This window comes from Esox lucius, chromosome 3, assembly GCF_011004845.1.
Source record: "Esox lucius isolate fEsoLuc1 chromosome 3, fEsoLuc1.pri, whole genome shotgun sequence".
NCBI lineage: Eukaryota > Metazoa > Chordata > Actinopteri > Esociformes > Esocidae > Esox > Esox lucius.
Genome location: NC_047571.1, coordinates 13,240,510 through 13,261,739, shown reverse-complemented (window position 1 = coordinate 13,261,739; position 21,230 = coordinate 13,240,510). Strand labels below are relative to the sequence as shown.

The following is a 21,230-nucleotide window of genomic DNA, read 5'->3' as shown; positions in this document are numbered from 1 at the left end:
CCCTACAGAATTCCTATAACGAGAACATGATCCACTAAGGGGCCATTACAGACGATATTCTATCAGAGCATTGGATGTGACACTGATCATTAATAGATGCCTTCTAAGAACAGGAATAACCAGGGAAATTATTATGTTAATATAGCAGACACAAATTGGGTGGGTGGGTCTAAACTTAATATGAACCCCTCTTTGAAAGTAATGCCGGGGGAGATACAATACGAGTGAATATGAGAAGTGGTTATTTGAATAGAGAAATATGACAAGGTTCACCCTAAGTACACCTATCTCAATGTGTTAATACATCGTAGATCACAGGATGCTTGTTTCTCTGGGAAACGTCTGGGCAGCCCACTGAAAACACTTTCATCATTATTTATTTCCCCTCCATTCCGTACTAGATCTGAACTCCAGTACATTTGAACTATTAGCACCATCTTCTGATAGAATTATCTTTATGCATCATTTAACAATCTATTACCACACAAGGATAGTCACGATAGTCCAATGCTGCATCACATTAACTGACCCTACCGGGGCAGTACTTGGACACAATTTAGTTTAAATGTGCAATAAAAGGGGGACATGGATGAATGACACAGGTTCTTTAGCTAATTTACGACCACTGTGCCTAAAGATATGTGTCAGAGACAGGGTTAGTCCCATTAGAACAGCTGTAGTTTAGACGTAATGGGGCAACAAAAAGCCAGTATAGAGAAACAGTTCCAAAAGGAACATATTTAATACAGATGTGAGCTCAAAGTACAGTGATAGATTGCACTATTGTGCATACACGCTATATTTGTTAATGGATTTTATAAAGGCCATGTTTTCGTTTCCTTCTATCACAGGAGGTGCAGGCTTTCGATTCTAACTGGATTCTGTTGTGGTAAACAAAGCTGTCCTATGCCTTACATTTTGCTTATTCAACTGTACCAATTACAGTGAACAGACAATTGTTCAACTTCTCAAAAGGAGGACATGGTTATAAAGCTTCATGATCTCAATCTCAGATTTCTGCCAGTTATCCAGGGAGTCTGACAGACACTCTGTTGTGTTGCGAGTCAATACGGGTGATTAGATTGGTGGTGAACACTGTCCGTTATGCCTCTCCAACCCACTACCCCATCAAGTGGTAATAAATGAGTCAGGCTTTGAATGGCTCCCTCCTCAGCTCCGGCTCTTTGTTCCACCCAATCAGACTGAACACAGCATCTGCCCGCGCTGCTCACAAATGAATACAGATTTTGAATGAAAACACGGTCTGTCAAAAGCTAGTGATCCGCGGGGGAGGTTTGCTGCCTGAATGCGAGTGCACGAGTGCACCCTTTTTAATCTGCTTTTGCCGGGACTCAGAAACCCCAAGGATTCCACACAGTCACTCTGAGAGAGTTGTGGTCGGCGCAGTGAACCATAGAAAGATATTGGGACTAGGAGTGTTTCCGACTGTTTCAGAGCCCCCATCCCAATCCAAATGCAAACAACAATGGGATAAATGCGTAATCACTTCAGATACGCATGTATGGAAACCATCAGTCAAAACCTTCTGCAATATTTGCAACACAAGTGAACATGAAAATAAAAACAGTAATATTTTACGAATATTCGGTGTGGTTTGTTGTGCTATTGATATTCCGGGAGCTGATTTCGGGGCTCGTCTTTGTTCTGGGGGTGTCCATCAGGACTGGACAAAAGCCTAACAAATGGGGGGAGGGACATGGTAAAGGCGTCACAGTATTTGACAAATCATGACGGCAGGTGTCCTGAATCTTAATGAGCATTCTCATTTGCCTAACAAAAAACTAAAAATCTAGAGGTTCATTCTCAACCCCTGCAACAAGATTATCAGCTAAAAACGCAGTAATTATTCCTCTATTTACACAACCCAGACAACAGCCTCGGTTCAATGTTATTACATTTGTTGTTCATTGTCACTGGAGTAAAAAATCCATATAGCATTTCCAAAGAGTAGTCTGTTTTCACACACAGTAATAGCCTTCTTTCTGTTGTACCATATGTTTATATTATAGTGCATTACTGACAATAATCTGTTTAGCAAGTTTGGTGAAATAGAGAGAAATCTGATTTGTTTTAGCTTATTCCCTTCTGGTTTCTCCATTGTAGGTCTCTGAACTACTTTATCGAGGGTTGACTGGGTTCATTTAAAATTAAAATATTACTCAGAGTTTGATTTATCTAAATCCTTTAGCCAGAGAAAGTCAATTGAGTCTCATGAATTTAGTGACTCATTCTAAGCTTTCATTTTTTGGGTGCAAAAAAACCTATACATCGATTTCCTATTCAAAAATAACTCTTACGCCATTTCAAAGGGAATCTTTAGAGTAGGTAATCAATGAGACAGAAGTGTGACACGTGGTCGTAATAATCCTGTCTTCGTGTGGCAGAGGTCACTAGAGATGGTTAACACAGTGAGATCAATGGGATGGCCCCTGGGTACCCTTGTCATTGGCACCCAGTATTATTCAATGCACTAATCTGTTTTTATCATGCTAAGTCACTAACCATTTTTAACTGGTTAATTACTTAAAAATCAGTCCATGAAACAGTTACACTTGAAATCCAAAAATATTTCTATTGAAGTTGTCCAGTTTGCTTTTACTCTAGATTCAGTCTAATGCCTTTCTTATAAAGATGCAGATAAGATAACCAGGTGGTTCACATAATCATTTCATCTGAGACATTCAGACATCCAACACATTAAATCTCTACCTCTTCATTCATACAAGTAGTAAAAGTAGCAAATAAATAGTGCTTAGTAGATATGTTAGATATAAACAACCCTGACACAAACACACCAACTCCCCCTCTGTCTCTTTCTCCTTCTCCCCTTCATTGAGTAAAATTCATGAAAACAGATCTAGCCTAAAAGAAAATAATCAGAACCTGTTACAGTTACGATAATAACCAACAGAATTGCATTTTGGAAGAGGGAAATATGGTATCCTTAAGGTTTGACGGAGAGGTCCCGTGACTTGATAGGCTCCCTCTTTAAACCACATATGAACTCATTTCTGCAGTGTTATTGTGTGTTTGAGGTGTCTACCTCACTGAACACAGCCTGAAGTCAGGTCTATGTGTGAAAGGAGACTCTTTTTTGCTGAATTGACACTGTGTTAACAATTTGCTTTAAATAATCTAATAGAACAAATAACTTCAAGTGTAAGATGAATGTCAGGCTATTTAATATATTACCAAAGTTACATTAACAATGCAACCAAATATCATTATTTAAATATATATATATATATTTAGATTTATATATTTTCTTTTTGTTTTACCTCCCCACTTTGGTGATATCCAATTCCTAATTAAAGACCAGGGTACATTGCAACTCCCAGTGATTTCGGGACAGTTGATGTTGAGATGTGTCTTCTGAAGCACATCCAATGCAATTTTGGTTCTCCTCGTTCAACCAGGCAGTCTAGACTGGAATCCTACCACTTTGGAAGGAACTCACTCTCCAGACTTCAACAGTGATTGTGCTAACAGGTGCCCAAGACACCACAAGGTGTTGCTAAAGTGTTGTGAGGCAAAGCAATAATATTTGATTATTAACCCAGGCAATCATGTACTGTGGCTCTTTGGGATTCCAGGGATAATCAGAGATGCAAATTTAAATCCTGGCCTCCCAACAACGCAGCCGTCTTCAGTGATTTTAAATATATATTTTTTGTCAACACAATTACATTTAAACAGATTAACATTTTGTACATCTGGCTTTTATTTAAGTGTATCTATAATTTATGTTGGATTCATGTGAATAATTTTGTTTGATTCATGTCAAAACCAAATACCTAAGTAAGAAAATATGCGTGAATAAAACTACTTGCAAATGCATTTCAATAAAGTTTCATTTGATTTAGTTATGTGTGTGTGTGTGTGTGTGTGTGTGTGTACAAGAGAGATATTAGGATATATATGTACGGAAATAGGTACGTGTATTGGAAATTTAATTCATTAGCTTGTACAAGTATTAATGTTAACCGTGCCATCAAAGTGCTTGTAAAATTGGACCACGGTTCTTTTCTAGCTATCAGTACAGCTGTTCGAGTCCTGTAATTGACAGGAGCAGCATAAAGAGTAAAGCGTGCGACCAACGGTAGACTAAATCTTAAAACATGATGATCATTCTGTATCAGCCATGGTTGTTGGCCTTTTTTCTGGATTCAAGCTAATTCACTAAAACATATCAATCATAATATCAATTTAGGTTCAAAATCTAGTCTATTGTAATTTAATTAGCAACTTTTTGGAGATTCAAATGTGACTTAAATATAATTGGTTTTGAAGTGTATTGTTGTATGTAAAATGTAATTAGAACAGCACTCCACGGAAACAAAACTGCATAAATTGAAAATATTTGTTACGCCGAACAAACACAGCCTTTACTGTAGCCTGCAAATTTTGCATAATCTATATGGGATCTATATGAGCGACATAAGTAGGCAGGTTATATGTAGCCAAAAAGGCAGCATAGCCTAATCCTAACGAAAACAATAACAGACGAATAGCGCTGAAAACGCCGGTAATTAATTTACTGCCATGTGTTCTAAGCAGGTCTGGCGCCGAATTGGTAAACACTTTGACGCATAACACTCAGTCTGCAATGCCCCGGTCCTGCAAGAGAAGAGCACAAAGCATCGAAGCTTAGGGCATACCATAAAGCTAAGTGTGTTAGTAGCCCTACTTACGGGATGCTGAAGATGCTACGCTGAGGCTGCTGATGCAACTGAAGATCCAGAGCAGTAATGTTAGCTCCGGTCCAGGAAGCATGTTCAATTAGAGCCTGAAACAAAGACAATTGTGGCAAGTTGTTGTGTTTTCCGTTGCCTAGATTTCGTAACCCGCCTCTCAAGGCGGAGGCAAACTGGAGACAGCTATCCAGACTATCCAGATACGGCTTTATTAGCAATATATAAAGTGGCTGCTACCAAGCAGACTCCCTCACACACTGGTGCGCAATATTCGCTACCTCTAGTGTCACCCAGCAAAACTGAACACTGGACAAAAACGGTCTTCTTTTTCAAATATCATTACGAATATTTTTTTTTCAATGTACTGCCCCATTGGATCAAAATGCAATTGTCGGTTAGTAGCTTACTAATTATAACCGGACATACAGATAAGTCGCTGTCCGGGTGCTGAATTGGATATTGCTCTGCTGTTCCCCTATATTCAGTGAAAATGGTATGGTCCAAGAGACATACACAAGGGGACACGCGTCAGTGAAATGAAATTACGGAGGGGTTTTTAATACACCAATAGGTGCGATTCCTTACCAAAACAACAGAGTCATAGCTATATTTGATTAATAGTCTATACTGAATGACTATGCCGAGTTGTATGCTATCGCATTCGGGAAAAAAATCTATTTCACTGTATAATGCCGCCTATACTTCAACATATAACTATTATGTACCACTATACACTGATAACCTAGCAGTCAGAGATCTATAGGCATCTGCTGTAATAGCTCATATCTTTTACCAAGAAAAGGGACAAATTATGAGGTGTTAGGAATAACATTCACTCCTTACCTCTTAATTCACTCCTTCCCACCCCACCCCCACAAACAACCTAATCAAACCATTCATTAAAACTTGACTTGCCTATTTAGGACAGGCACAAATGTTGCAAACAGAAACAAATCTTTGTGCACAAATGTTAGACCGTCTATTTCTCCCATCATGATCAGAAATGTAGCCACTAGTTTAACAACCCTTCTCTTAAAATAAACACCATGGATTCTTTAGTGAACAAAGCAATCACAGTTGTAGGAACAGATTGGGGATGGGTTGAAGCTGATTTCATTAAGACACTATGTCAATACTGAAAGACCATGCACCTGAAGTGTCTTTGTCCTGTGCTAAAACCCACACTTTTAAAATACAATTATAGTAGAGTACACCTTACAGCAATGGTTTCCAACCTACTTTTGTTCCCGTACCACCAACATAATTTTGTTCAGTTTAGACTGCCAGAAGAGTATCCCCTCATGTTCATGTTACCAGTGAGCTTATGGTCACAAGTCTTTTGGAGTACCTCCTGGAGTAAGGCTAAGCACGCCTGAAGGTTCTTGTATCCCTGGTTGGGAACCACAGCCTTAGAGAAACAGCGAAAAAAGAAACAGTGTATTAGAGTATGGATTTCAGCTAACAAAGAGTGAGCAAACTCCACACAAGAAAAACATACTGTAGCTACATGGTAAACATTTCTGCTTCTCATTTCTTTTGGTATTGACCGAAAGTGGCTCAACGTGCTCTGACCACATTCGATTTTTCCCTAAAGCAACCATATTTATAGAACACCAACTGTGAATGTTGTGTGTTCATTGTTGTGAAATGTTTTATCATTGTTTGCTTGTTCCTATGTTTGACCGCATCTGAATTATGGAAACATACACTGAACAAAATTATAAACACCCTCATTTATCATGAGCTGAACTCAAAAATCTAAGACTTTCTCTATATACACTGGCGCAATAAAAGGCCACATTATAGAGTGGCCTTTTATTGTGGCCAGCCTAAGGCACAACAGTGCAATAATCATGCTATCTAATCAGCATCTTGATATGCCACACCTGTGAGGTGGATGGATTATCTCAGCAAAGCAGAAGTGCTCACTAACACAGATTTAGACAGATTTGTTAACAATATTTGAGAGAAATAGGCCTTGTGTGTACATAGAGAAAGTCTTAGATCTTTGAGTTCAGCTCATGATAAATGGGGGCAAAAACAAGTGTTGCGTTTATAATTTTGTTCAGTGTAGTTACTAATGGTAGTTCATTTTAGATATGTTCTCAATTGGCCCTTCTCAATGCCATGGCCTTGAAACCCCACAATAAAGCAATGTTGACAACAATGCAACTTCAGCTACCATGATTCATATAGATTTTGGATTAGATTTTTATTACATTAAGCAGCAATTTCACTAAGCGCTTAAAAATGTAAACAATAGAGGCAGCGTTCCAGCTCTAACATCCATAAAACTGAATGGAGCATTCACCTACTCCGGTCCCTCAACAGCTTCACGCAGTGTTTAAAAATGCATTTCCTTCAGTCCGTAAACACTACTTGTTTTCCTGGTGCGGGTTGCATTATTTACAGCGGCAAAGGTAAAAATGAGAGGCAAGGAATTTCCAAGAAGAATGTGAAACCAGGCTCGTCGTTCAGTCCCCTGGAGATACTCACGGATTCTCAAGAGTTTAGTGTGCAGGAGGTTGTTTGCTGCTAGCCTTAAAAGTGGAACGCCAACAAAGACTGCACAAGCTAACATAGTAAATGGAAAGTTTGTGCGTGAGCAGCAGCTCTGCCTGACTACAGCATATGAAGCTGTGGAGTATTAACTGAGCCCGATTGGCTGCAACAAAACATGGAGATACATATCCAACAGGGATGTCATTTGATCAACAACAGTTGTCCATTTCATAATATAACAAATTACTTAAGGAAGATGTACGCATCAGATTCTCTTTTTAAGTCAAATTTATTTACAAAGCAAACAAATATGAACAGAAGGTCAATATAATATACAAAGAAATAAACACTTCTCGGCACTTTGATCCTATGTCCAGTTTCAGGTAATCGGTCAGGGGATATTCAACCACCACTGGAAAACAAGATTGCAGTTCATTAGTGTATATTTTTAGATGAAAAGCATCTCCATGGAGGAACACTGCCATCTGCCACCATAGGAGCAGTGACAGATTTAAAGTAATAGGTCACGAGTGAGAAATGCTTACACAATGATGTTGTTGATGGGGATGTGAATAAGTTTGACGAAGAAACCGATGAAGCCCATGATAGCAAATCCTATTGCGGTGGCCATGGCAATCTTGGAGAATTCTGAAATACAGAAAAAAGTTAAGGTTAACCATATTTTGCACAAAAAAAATTGACTGAGAATTAGGCTCTAGGGACCGAACTTTTTACAACAAACAAAACCAAAAAAAAGCATGGTGGTAGTGTTATGTCACTGTTGAAAAATGTCACAGTCGAAGAAACCAGGACTTCTGCTAGGTAACTGATTCTAAAATTCTCATCTAAATACTAAAGATTGTCAGGCCATCTGTCAGTTTAAGCCAAAACATGAGATGTGGCAGGACCTGAAACTAGCAGTTCATGCTTGCAAACCCCTCAAATGTCACCCAGTTAAAGTAATACTGTGTGGAAGAGTTGGCCAAAATACCTCTGCAGTGGTAGGACACTTGGTTGAACCAAAAGTGTCAACACCAGTTAGAATGCATGGGGTCAATTTATTATTCCACTCATGGAATATCAGGTATAGCATAAAATAAGTATATCAGTGTTATTTGGTTATGTTGTTACAGAATGATGAAATGGATCATAAAAAGCAAAACAAAGGCATCTGCCTTTACAAATAATTACTCTCCATATAGCTAGGTCTATAATGACACATCATGTTAGGGAAGTTTGAAATGGCCATAGCATGGGTCCATCAGCATATAGGCCTTGATTTACATTATTGTAAAAGGGTATTTTTAACTAAGAACATCTCCCATCCACAACAGCTAGGCATACATTACGATATTTCTAGCACTGATTCGGGATAAATTACCTTTTCTGTCCGGCTTGGTACACCTCTTAACAAGCCTTATGGAGTCCTTAACAAACTGCCGACTGGGTTCCACAAATTGCATTACTTGGTCCATGTTGGAAAGGTATTACTGGGGAAGAAAATAAATAATTGATGAATTAAATGTATACACACAAAAAAAAAAACTATAGCCAAGTCAACTTGGTTCACTTAAATAGAAGTAAAATTACGGTACTGTATAGGCCAATGCCATTTTGTTGTAAGCCTCGGTATCTTTGATGTCAGGTTTTGATCATATTAATACTAACACACTGTTTTGTAACAATATATAAAACAATACGTAATATTTCGTATTCTTAAAGACAACTAAACAGGCTATCTTAATCGTGTAAGTAACAGTAGCTTGCTAGCTTGCTAGCCAGCCAGAGAGCATTCCTTAGTATACTGCGAAGTTACATTACATTACTATTATTCTGAATACAAAGCAGCTAGCAAGCTAAATATTTTACAAATTCCTAGTCTTGAAGCAACATTATATTTTAACAAAATTAGGTTGATTAAAATAACAAGCAGCTGAACTGTAAATAATTTTCATAGCCCTCTTACCGGAGTTCTCAGCGTTTAGATGACTACTCCTTGTAAAGGCCACGTATGTTATAATTCGAGATCTGATGACGACTTTGGTTAAACGCATGCGCTCACGAGTACCCGGATGTTAAGGATGACGCGGGGCCCTGACCACTCCCATACGCCTGGATTAAATAAGACTGAAACCGAATGAAACCAAGTCCTGCGGGTGTTCCCGGTTAAGGGGCGTTTTTTGACTTATTGGCTTGCTCATTAGCTGTAGCTTTGCAGGGCATTGCTTTAATCAACTCTACTCTAAGTCAGCATTTAAATATTTAAGAAAAGACGGTTATTATTGATATCCGTGTGCACTGATTGCTCTGTGAGTGTAAAAAAAACACATCCAGATTTTATGTAGCATAGTAATGACAAAGGGACACTCAAAATAACAGGTTTAATCCTGATATGATGGCTTTCCCATGTGAACATCATGCGAGACAATAATGAAAGACTTCAATCATGAAAGTGGGCATTTTAATATGTTGCATTATTACATCTGGACTGCAAAAACACAACATCAATACAGAGCTGAAGTGATGGCAATATCTCTCACTGATCATTTGAAAACTATTACCAGGTGTTGTTCGATCCCAGAAACCGTTGCTCAAGTTTTCATTGCAATCATTAATAAGGACCCAGATATCAATAATGTGAACCAGTAGCATGCAATACCATATATACATACATCTTAGTGTTAATTACTTCTCAAACACTCAAAGCAATGACCTTTTGTGTCCCTCCTTGTGCAAGGTGTCAATGGTCGTCTTTTGGACAGCTGTCAAGTCAGCAGTCTTCACCATGATTGTGTAGCCTACAGAACTAGACTGAGAGACCATTTAAAGGCCTTTGCAGGTGTTTTGAGTTAATTAGCTGATTAGAGTATGGCACCAGGTGTCTTCAATATTGAACCTTTTCACAATATTCACATTTTCTGAGATACCGAATTTGGGATTTTCATTAGTTGTCAGTTATAATCATCACAATTAAAATAAATAAACATTTGAAATATATCAGTCTGTGTGTAATTAATGAATATAATATACAAGCTTCACTTTTTGAATGGAATTATTGACATAAATCAACTTGATGATATTCTAATTATATGACCAGCACCTGTATATGACATGTTTCATAACACATATAGCAGAACCTCACCAGAACACTTTATTAATTGAAGTTGTTTAGGAAAATGTTGGCCCTCTGTTTAAAAGGTTAAAGTGCACACATTGTCAAGTGATCCAATGCCTTCTATCTCAACAAGGACAATTGTTTCTTGTCATCATTGCCTTTACCTGTGTTCACTGTCTCATTTAACTCCTTCCCTCATGTATTCACCAGTCAGTGTTTGTATCCTGTTTTGTGATCCTGAGTCCTGTTTTGTTCCTTTGAGTTTCTTTATTAAAGTCCTCTGTTCTCCGGGCACCTGTGTCCTGTCTCCCTCCTTCGTTCATGGTGAACATTCTTAAATACTGCACAATTAAACGTTGAGTCCATATTTTGTATTGTATTCATAAATAAAACAATCCCACCAGATCCCACTGTTACACTGTTACAGATAACGCGGCATTCCACTTCCTTACCTGGTGTTACAAGACTCTACATCCTTCTTCCACACTCACAGTAAATACAATTAGAGTGAAAATGTGAGAAACATGGAGGATTACAGTCTGTACATAGAAAGTAGCTTGTCCTTTGATCCAATTACGTACAGTAAATGCATTGATCTCACCCAAACTAGCACATAAGCACCACACAGCATTTTAATCTATTTCAAATGAATACACACACACACATACACGTATCTTTCCACAAATTAGTGGATTCAGTTGCTAATGCAAACAAAAGCTTTTTGGATTATCCAGAAACAGCTTTTTCCCCTTAATCCACTATGTAACAGGTGGCAGGTGATAAAAAGACATTCACAAATACATTAACCTTTCTCAATGACAAAGCAGGACTACTATTGCCCAGCTATTCATATAAATAGTACAATTATTGTGGTGTTCAAACACCACCAAAACATCACTCTTGCCTTGTATGACATGAGCTCTGAAGGGGCTACATTTTCAGACACCCCTCCTGGCCTGCAAAGTGATTAGTTACAAAGTGGTTTTACTCATGTCCTATTGCCTATAGCTGTCTGGGGAAAGTATCATATCAGAAAGAAATCCCCACAACCCCACTTCTGACGTTGTTCAGTAGGAGCTAACCAACCAATCGTTCAAAAGCAGATACACAACAATTAACTACTTAAAACATGTAAATGACGTGTGTAATTTGTAAAATTCAAATAATATGAGCTGAAGTATGTGTAGCTTATTACATCCATTAGGAGTTGACAATGTATTAGCTAGCCATAAACATTTAAATCATTGTTCCCACCATTGTAGCGGGGCTAGAGTAACACTACACAGGCATAGTTAATTTTAGCGAGCCTTATTTCTGAAATTGTTATAGCTATAGTTCTTGAAGTCCAAACCAATTCTCAAAGGGACAAGTATGGGGCTTTCCTTGACATTCAAGAAACATCCCTTGTCAAGAACACCCCCAGGACACTGACTACATTCAGACCATAGTCGTGAAATGCGATACAGCCCATAAACCATTTGCTGAAATCAGATTTTGGTGATATCAATGCATGCGCAACATTGGAATGTACCAAGGATTTCAGATTGAACTTTGGTTGGCACTATCAGAATCAGAAAGAGTTTTTATTGCCAATCAAGTTTCACAACAAACAAGGAATTTGTTCTGGCCCATTAGTGCAACAATTTATACAAAATAAAAATAAGAACAGTGGACTGGTCATAAAAACAGTAGACTGCGCATTAATACATTAGTAAGGTTCAAGATTTGTCCAGTTGAGGGCTGTGTGTGTATGTGGGGAGGAGTTATAGATTTGTCCAGTTGAGGGCTGTGTGTGTGTGTGGGGAGGAGTTATAGATTTGTCCAGCTGAAGGCAGTGTGTGTATGTGGGGAGGAGTTATAGATATGTCCAGTTGAGGGCTGTCTGTGTGTGTGGGGAGGAGTTATAGATTTGTCCAGCTGAAGGCTGTGTATGTATGTGGGGAGGGGTTATAGATTTGTCCAGTTGAGGATTGTGTGTGTATGTGGGGAGGAGTTATAGATTTGTCCAGTTGAGGGCTGTGTATGTATGTGGGGAGGGGTTATATATTTGTCCAGTTGAGGATTGTGTGTGTATGTGGGGAGGAGTTATAGATTTGTCCAGTTGAGGGCTATGTATGTATGTGGGGAGGGGTTATAGATTTGTCCAGTTGAGGGTTGTGTGTATGTGGGGAGGGGTTATTGATTTGTCCAGTTGAGGGCTGTGTATGTATGTGGGGAGGGGTTATATATTTGTCCAGTTGAGGATTGTCTGTGTATGTGGGGAGGGGTTATAGATTTGTCCAGTTGAGGGCTATGTATGTATGTGGGGAGGGGTTATAGATTTGTCCAGTTGAGGGTTGTGTGTGTATGTGGGGAGGGGTTATAGATTTGTCCAGTTGAGGGCTATGTATGTATGTGGGGAGGGGTTATTGATTTGTCCAGTTGAGGGCTATGTATGTATGTGGGGAGGGGTTATTGATTTGTCCAGTTGAGGGCTATGTATGTATGTGGGGAGGGGTTATAGATTTGTCCAGTTGAGGATTGTGTGTGTATGTGGGGAGGGGTTATAGATATGTCCAGTTCAGGGCTGTGTATGTATGTGGGGAGGGGTTATAGATTTGTCCAGTTGAGGGTTGTGTGTGTATGTGGGGAGGGGTTATAGATTTGTCCAGTTGAGGGTTGTGTGTGTATGTGGGGAGGGGTTATAGATTTGTCCAGTTGAGGATTGTGTGTGTATGTGGGGAGGGGTTATAGATTTGTCTAGTTGAGGATTGTGTGTGTATGTGGGGAGGGGTTATAGATTTGTCCAGTTGAGGGTTGTGTGTGTATGTGGGGAGGGGTTATAGATTTGTCCAGTTGAGGATTGTGTGTGTATGTGGGGAGGGGTTATAGATTTGTCTAGTTGAGGATTGTGTGTGTATGTGGGGAGGGGTTATAGATTTGTCTAGTTGAGGGCTGTGTATGTCACCAGAAACAGGACAAACATGTTCTAGCATTGCATTGACATTACCATTACAGAGCAAGAAAGGTTTCTTACCATGAATCCCAAACCTGCCAGGACACACTTACTTGAAAGATGCAATTCATGTTCCAATAAACAAAGCCTAAAATTCTAATTACCTTTTTTTTTTTTTACAAGATGTTAACCTCAGTAACAGTAAAACATCTATTTTAATAGGTATTTCATCTTTTACTCTAGTCAAGTCTCAAAATCAGACATAAATAATGTATTAACTGTCACTCTATGTCACTCCGGTTCAAGAGCATGTACTACTACTATGAATATAATGTAAATGTAGTATATTAAAGGCCATTAGGGGCCTCTAATCTATTATACAAGGGATTTTTTGTGTGGCCATTGTTTTTTAAGGCTCCCATTTAATTCTAATGAACCTGACCATGCATCTGATCATCGGACACAGGATAGCTCCCATGTTGCCTAAGTGCTTCTCAACCTCTAACCGCCTCTAATGCACTTGCACAGAAATACTTTTTTGTGAAATGTATTACAGATGGAGACAAATGACTTGATCCAATCAAACCATTTGTAAAATGAACTTAATTTCAAATGAACTGTTTAAAAATACATCCTACTACTACAAGGGTCGGCCCCTCTCAGGTATACTGTCATTTTCAGGGATGAAAGGGCATGGGATGAATTTAATAGAGACTGCAAAGCAGAATAAATCTATGCATTTTACTTGGAAACAAATCTATAAAAATACGAAGCAATTGGTTAAATGTACTTGTACATGTCTTCTCTGATTCCATAAAGGGTAATAAATAGCCGTGGATCCTCTATGAAACAAATGCATATGTCATAAAATTAGACACACTTCTCAATTATTTTGTGTGAAATTGCACATACTCAAAAATAATGTGGTGTTTAATTGGATTCCACATTGCTTGTGTTGCTAACATTATTGCAGATTTTCTGGAAAAGACCTATGTGGTGTCTAATAGTCATTGTAGATCATTTGAACTACTTATGATTTGGATGGACGCTGAAGGATAGGGGGCTATTTGGGTGGATGCAGAGGGATGGGGGCGATTTGGATGGACGCTAAAGGATAGGGGGCTATTTGGGTGGATGCAGAAGGATAGGGGGCGATTTGGGTGGATACAGAAGGATAGGGGGCGATTTGGGTGGATGCAGAATGATAGGGGGCGATTTGGGATTCAACATTATTTATAAAAAGGTATGATACCATGGAAAGCATCAACCAATATAATGTAATCAAATGAGCGGGCCTTCAAACCTCATTGTCTGACCCCTCTGGATGACCCAGTTAATCACTGGCTGATAACGCCTGGTGAGCAGGTTGGTCATTAGCTGATCGCTCGTGGTTACCTACAGTAGTTGGTCATGTGATCACAACTTGTCAAAATGGTTCAGCAAATTATTAAAACTGACCACTTAAACATGGTGATGGACTCAAAGGCACTGTTACACAAATGAAGCGTCATTCCAGGACTTTGATGTAATTGAGCTGTAAATGTAATAAATGAACAAATACCTAATGAAATAGTTGGCCTATGAGATTGATGCGCACTGAAAGTAGCTGAGGACTCAGCACTCTCTAACCTCTGACTTCAATGCATACAAAACAAGCAATAATTGTGGGGAAAAATATGGATCCAACCTGAATTTGAGTTTCAAACTGCGTCCTCCTTCTTTTGCTCAGTTTTATTGAAGATTTCTGAATTCGGAGTTGCCTTGGACTTAACATGAAGATGAAGTAGCCCATTCACAGACGTTAATAACCTATTCATGAAGGTATGATCTGCCTGACACTCAGTCAGAACACTGATAAGCTCTACCCCGGCTGAGTAACTCAACTTAATTCTCTTTTATATTGGCCATGTTCAAGAGAGAGGATCAAAACAGGATCAAAATGACAACAGAAGACTGCTGACTGACTGTGTACAAATAACCTCCAGTGCAACATAACATATTATTGCAGCTGATACAAACGTCAATTGAGAAAAAACGTAACTGTGCCTATGTGCTCTGTATAACCATGGTCGTTCAGACGGGGTGCTGAAATGGATACTATTCATAAAAACAAACATGACCGCCAACTTTATCCTCAACTGAGTCTCAGGATAGTAGAGTTTCAAAGCTGCTCTGCCTCCAAATACTCAAATAATCACAATCAAACAATGCAGAATACACAAAATCTACTTATAGGTTGACATACCTTTATGTACATACAATACACTAAATGATAAGCTTATGACATGAAGGGGCATGAGTTGTAAAAGTACCAATACATTGCAGTACTGTATAATACATTTGCAGTTAGTACGAAGCTTGAAGGGGCTAGCAGATCTATTAGCTTCTTCAAAGCAGAAGGCAGAATATGGGGAATAAAACTGATCAGGTGGCAGAATGCTTTGACCTGTAATGTGTACCTGTTTTCCGCCTACCAGAGGCCAATTTCTGTAACAATGGGTGAATGAGGTGGGAGCTCAGCAGAACAAACATAAATTCTAGCCCTAAAGTCAAGAAAGACCTCAATGGAGGTCAGGTGGCAGCCAATTACCCTTTCTGCAGACAGTACAATGGCTTGCAGTTTACCTGCCCTTTCTATGCACTTCTCAGTGGTAGGTATTCAGACTTGACATGCGCAGATGTGTTACAGGCCGGGAAGACATGGTTCAATTGTTTGCTCAGAAGAAATTCAATTAAAATGCTGAAAACCCTCCCACTCGCTGGCCAATATTTTCTTATGGAATTTTATCCAACTACATTTTCAGTAAATGTACAGTGCCCTCCAGAATTATTGGCACCCTTGGTAAATGTTAACTAAATAGACAGTGAAAAAATATAATTGTTGTTCATCAACCTGACCTCATCATTTTGAAAGGATAACAATTCTGAGTCATCTCAAAATGATCACCTGTAGATTCTTTGGATAATCCAAACAAAGTGCAACCCCCATTTTTGCTGATATAACTTAATGTAGCCATTTCTTGTAACTCTATCAATTTTGTATGCACTATGAAATTGCAAAGTACGGTTGTTTAAACTTTCCCAGTCACTATCGCTGAAGTGAAGATTTCATATCCACATATGTAAAAAAATAAAATAAGAATTTCCAATTCTTTTGCATACAAATTCCAAATAGGGTACAGGCAGCCAACCTTTTGTTGTCAGGTTGAAGAGGGCCTTTGCCTTTCATTTTAGAAGTATGTGAGTGACAAATGCATCACTGTGGGGATCAAGACCGCAGGTGCGACCGCTCTTGCTGAAGCACAATTCATTGACACGATTCAAGGTTGGCAGGTAACCTCATCAGCACCGTCAGTTCCACCATAAAATCCAACCTATTCAGTCTCAGCTTTTTCAAATTCCTCCACAGCATTGTTGTGGCGTTGGAGGCAGTAGTGGATATAGTGGATGACCTAGCTGCACCGATGAAGCTACTTGAGGCATTGGATGATGTGGATGACCTCACTGTAAAAATGCTACTTGTTACCCTGGGTACAATAAACGTGAATTAGAAAATTGTCAAAAACCCCAAGGCTACTGGTTTCAATCGGCTGACCTCTTTTGTCTCCATCTCTCTAGTTTTTCTCTACCTGAGACCTCTCCACCTACGCCTACAGTGGTTTTCTACACATTACAAGACTTATATTAATACATGATCAGACAAACCTATATCGTATCTAACAAGGACATGTTACCTAATGCAAACATGCACACCAATACATAAACACAGAGATAGCATACATAATATGTCAGGGGGTTGAAGGAGTGCTGTCATTTTCATTACAACATGGCCAGCCATCGTTTCTCAACAATTTCAAAACATATGAATGCACCCTGGCATTTATGCCACCACAACCGGTAATGTACACCTCCCTGATTAGTTTATGAACCAAAAAATAGCTGCACAATTTCAGCAAAATCCAATCTCAATCTGAATATTGACATAAAATATTTTGAAATATTCAAGTTGCATGTAACGTCCATCTTACAGCTTGGGTCTACACCAGGTCCTCTCTCTCGTGGCGGCTTCCCACAGTTAACAAGCTCTGCCTGGAGTCACTCAGACTAAGCAGTTTGTGCTGCATGCTACTTCAGTAGTAGAGTAGTAAGAGAAGTAATAGTAGAATAACCAGGACAGTTATTCTATTTCTGTGCTTCCCACAGCTAACCCAAGTGATCTGATCTATATTGTATCTCAGTCGCGATGTATTTTCCAAAAATCACATTTAGGTTTTTGGTACATAGAGTGGAATCGGTTGGATGACCGGCAAGAGAAGGCGTAGGGAGATACTCAGTAAAGAGAAATCTGTCCTCTCCTTGAATCCTCTCAATCAAAATCAATCAAAATGTATTTATAAAGCGCTTTTTACAACAGCAGTTGTCACAAAGTGCTTTACACTTTTATCCTCTGTCCTCTCCTCCATGACCCAGAAACCGGGTGTTTGAAAAATTATTTGAAAGGCTTTTGCTGCGGACGATCATGAGTATACTTTCGGGATTTAGCATTGTAGCGTTTTAAAATGTGTCCTTGTCCCCTTTGAATTAGCTGTTGTTCAAATGACGGAGAGAAGCTTGGACGCATTTCAAAACAAGATCGGGATTCCACAATTCTAATTTCAATTTTCCATACATACACTGTAGGGGTTCATGCTTCATTAACAGTGACAGTGGAAACGTTTTGAGTGTTTTTGCTGAAAGAGCCATGGGCTGGGATGTGAACCCATGAAAGAGCCATGGGCTGGGAAGTGAACCCATGAAAGAGCCATGGGCTGGGAAGCCCAGTTTGTATGAATACAATTAAAATCTACCCTTGGAATGTAACATTTCGTTCCAACATAAACATCAACTTTTTTAAAAGGTCTGTACTCATGCAGACATCGTTAAATCAAATAGACTATAGACACAAACATTCAGGTGTGGGCTTTGAAGCTGTACAAGACTGAATGCTGTCTCTCACTCACAGGTGGCTGCCTTATTTAAAAACACAGTGCAGTGGCTCCGGCAAATACCTCATTCAAGACTTTGAGTCATTGTTCCATGTCCAGTCCAGAACATTCTCTATACAGCATTCATATGCAGAGTACACCTACAGGACATTATGTGTGTGTAAGCATTTGAGGCAAGCGCCTTACATCTTTTCAAACAATTAACATGTTTCAGTCTATTTATGAGGATATTCATGAAAGATGTTCAGTCCCATGTTATCCCAAGCATTTGGCAACTGAGTTTCCATAATTTCTCTGCCATCTCATCGTCCCTGGCAGCACTGGTACATCTGGAGGGTTTACAGTCACTGTGAACAACAAACTTTACAGTCAGTAACTAAAAGCCTAACAGGGCACATTATACTGTGAACTATGTCATAAAATGTCTCAGTAGTATTAAATCAATACATTCCCTTGATGTGAGTTCTCACCTGTAATATCCACCACTCTCGGTTTCCAGCTTTCGCTCCACAGCACAGTAGATGGAGGTCTGGGCACCTTGCTCCACTGTCTTGGTGAAGGGTCTGACAATCTTCCAGGATATCAGGAGGGCTAAATTCATGTGTCTCTTCAGATCAGTCCTTACTATTCCTGGGTGGACTGCATAAACTGTTACTCCAGTGTCTAACAATGTAGAAATTGATGAAGAAAATAAAATCACTTCCAAATACAGACTTAGTAAATAACTACACAATAATAGTATTTTTTTGGGGTGAATGTCCATGTAACCTTCTGAAAATGGCAATTATTGCATTTTAGGGAAAAACAGCAGTTTTGTAAATAAAGGAAAATAAGGCATTCCTAGGAAATGTGCATCATTAAGTGAGTCAATATTGCAAAGCTCAGTGTATGGGAAATTAACAGAAACCTTTGAGTCTCTCGGCTAGGGAGCGTGTGCTCAGGATGTTGGCTAGTTTGCTCTGCCCGTAGGCCCTTCTGGAGTGATAACTTCTCTCACTGTGGATGTCCTCTAGTTGGATCCTGCCCCATTTGTGGGCCATGGAGGACAAGTTGATGATCCGGGCTGGTCTAGATCTCTTTAGCAGATCAATCATCAGGAACGTGAGCAGGAAGTGACCTGAAAGGCAAGATAACCTAACAAGTATCAATCTATATTATTTTTGCAACATATTATATTTGCCTAATATATTCAGAAGGCAATAACTACACGGCCTAGCTCGGTCCACCAGTCCAACCCTCTGCTTTTGGTATACTTATACCGCTGCAGCATGTATTTGAATCTGGCCCACAGTTATTTCAACACACCCTCTCATCTCTTTTCTGTCCAATAGACCCACTGCAGGCCAACTATGTATCTTAAATTGTGAGGATATCTTTTCATACTTTTGCCTGTTGGTATCTCTTTTGTGTCAGCTTGCAGCCTCACCCAAATGGTTCACTCCAAACTGCATCTCAAAGCCATCTGTAGTCTTGGAGTATGGACACATCATTATCCCAGCATTGTTGATTAGAATGTTCACTTGTTTCTCCTCTGAAAGAGATTCCAAGTAAAGAAAGTAAACATTTAAAACTGATGATTTGTATTCCACAGCTTAATTCATACAATAGACCAAGTGCTTACATTTGATTATTGTTAAAAAGAGCTTGCACAAGCGACAAGTCTCCACTTACCACTGTTGATTAACTCCGCAAATTCTCGAATGGACTTTGTGTCAGACAAATCCAGCTTTCTGGTAACAATGTTTGAGTTTCCAGAGTTCTCAATGATCTCTTTTTGTGCTGCTTCAGCTTTGTCCATGTCTCTACAGGCCAAGATTATCCTGCCCCCTGATGATTATGGAAATATCAGTGTATACTGTATATAACCACGTACGTACTGTGTCAACAAACATGCCTAAAGCTACCCATCTTTTCACCAAAACATTGATATATATATATGCTATATCATCTATTGGTGCTCATGGCCCTACTCTGTACAAAATAACTGAAGAGAACATATAGCCTCTACCTCTCTTAGCCAGGTCCAGTGCTGTCTCTTTGCCAATACCAGTATTGGCTCCAGTAATGATAACTGTTTTGCCATCTAGCCTTTCACTGGATGACCACTGACCACAAAGTAGAGCTCTAGAGAAACGTTATAGGAACAAATGATGTGATTGTAAGCAGATACATCAGATAGAAAATCAGGCCGAAGAAAGTAAAGCATGATAATCTTGGACAAATGTGAAATAATACTTGCATATATTTATCCTATTGACACGATGCATAGCCTACCTTATTGTATAAATGTTGGACATGCTAAAGTCGATGCAGCCACACAGACGCCACTGTTTTCTAGTCTCACAGCATGTTTTGTTCCAAAGAACTGGGCTTCTTGAATTGGTGATCGAGTAAGTGTGTATTGTACATTAAGGTGGAGTTGAGGACTGGATAATTGTAGTGGTCTGTATTTGGCTTGTAACAGCTAATCCTAGATAATCTGCTAAAGTGTGGCCACATGATCAGTGCCTGCAGGATCCTGTACAATACATATTAGCAATTCTTAGAAAACACTTGAAACACACTGAATCATTGAAATACTATTTAATGAACAACACATATTTGCTGGAAATTGAGACTAGGTTGAGATGCTGAAAATACATTTTTCATAATATACAATAACATAGTACCAAGGATAATGTACCATAAATGAGAAAAGCTTATTTGACCAAAGAACATTACAGTTAATACAGGAAATATTGAAGTTAATACCAGCCTGAAAGATTGTTTCTTACTGAAAAGGTATTACTTACAAGAATGAATGGGTTTGTTCTAATCCTTACAAAAAAAACACACAAGAGACAGAACAATGTACTTTTATCACATTTAGGAATGTAGATGAACACACAGCTGTGTTTACACACAGTTTTTACATGAACATGCTTATTGGATAGTTAAAAACATGAATTGTGGGTTGCAGGCATTTTTTTAAAATAAGA

General features: G+C 39.0%; 3 protein-coding genes across 3 annotated transcripts in view; all 3 read right to left on the bottom strand.

Moving 5' to 3' along the window:
- cntnap2b (contactin associated protein 2b) overlaps positions 1–5,138 on the bottom strand; it is a 34,212-nt gene extending 29,074 nt beyond the window's left edge. The window contains exon 1 of the mRNA XM_010894077.3: positions 4,713–5,138. Coding sequence (XP_010892379.1) covers positions 4,713–4,794 — 82 coding nt within the window. The 5' untranslated portion in view covers positions 4,795–5,138. The remainder of the gene's footprint in view (positions 1–4,712) is intronic.
- Positions 5,139–7,487: 2,349 nt separating this feature from the next.
- Positions 7,488–9,298, bottom strand: LOC105024243 (protein transport protein Sec61 subunit gamma). The gene is made up of 4 exons (XM_010894076.5): positions 9,184–9,298; positions 8,599–8,707; positions 7,763–7,865; positions 7,488–7,629 (listed from the first exon to the last, which is right to left on the bottom strand). Exons 2-4 carry the CDS (start codon positions 8,690–8,692, stop codon positions 7,620–7,622), a joined length of 207 nt encoding a protein of 68 aa, XP_010892378.1. The 5' UTR covers positions 8,693–8,707; positions 9,184–9,298; the 3' UTR covers positions 7,488–7,619.
- Positions 9,299–14,433: 5,135 nt separating this feature from the next.
- si:dkey-94e7.2 (short-chain dehydrogenase/reductase family protein) lies at positions 14,434–20,765 on the bottom strand. Its single transcript, XM_010894075.3, has 7 exons — positions 20,527–20,765; positions 20,261–20,376; positions 19,924–20,079; positions 19,679–19,783; positions 19,160–19,369; positions 18,723–18,915; positions 14,434–18,599 (listed from the first exon to the last, which is right to left on the bottom strand). The coding sequence occupies exons 1-7, from the start codon at positions 20,547–20,549 to the stop codon at positions 18,497–18,499; spliced, it is 906 nt and encodes a 301-aa protein (XP_010892377.2). The 5' UTR covers positions 20,550–20,765; the 3' UTR covers positions 14,434–18,496.
- Between the last annotated feature and the right edge of the window lie 465 nt (positions 20,766–21,230).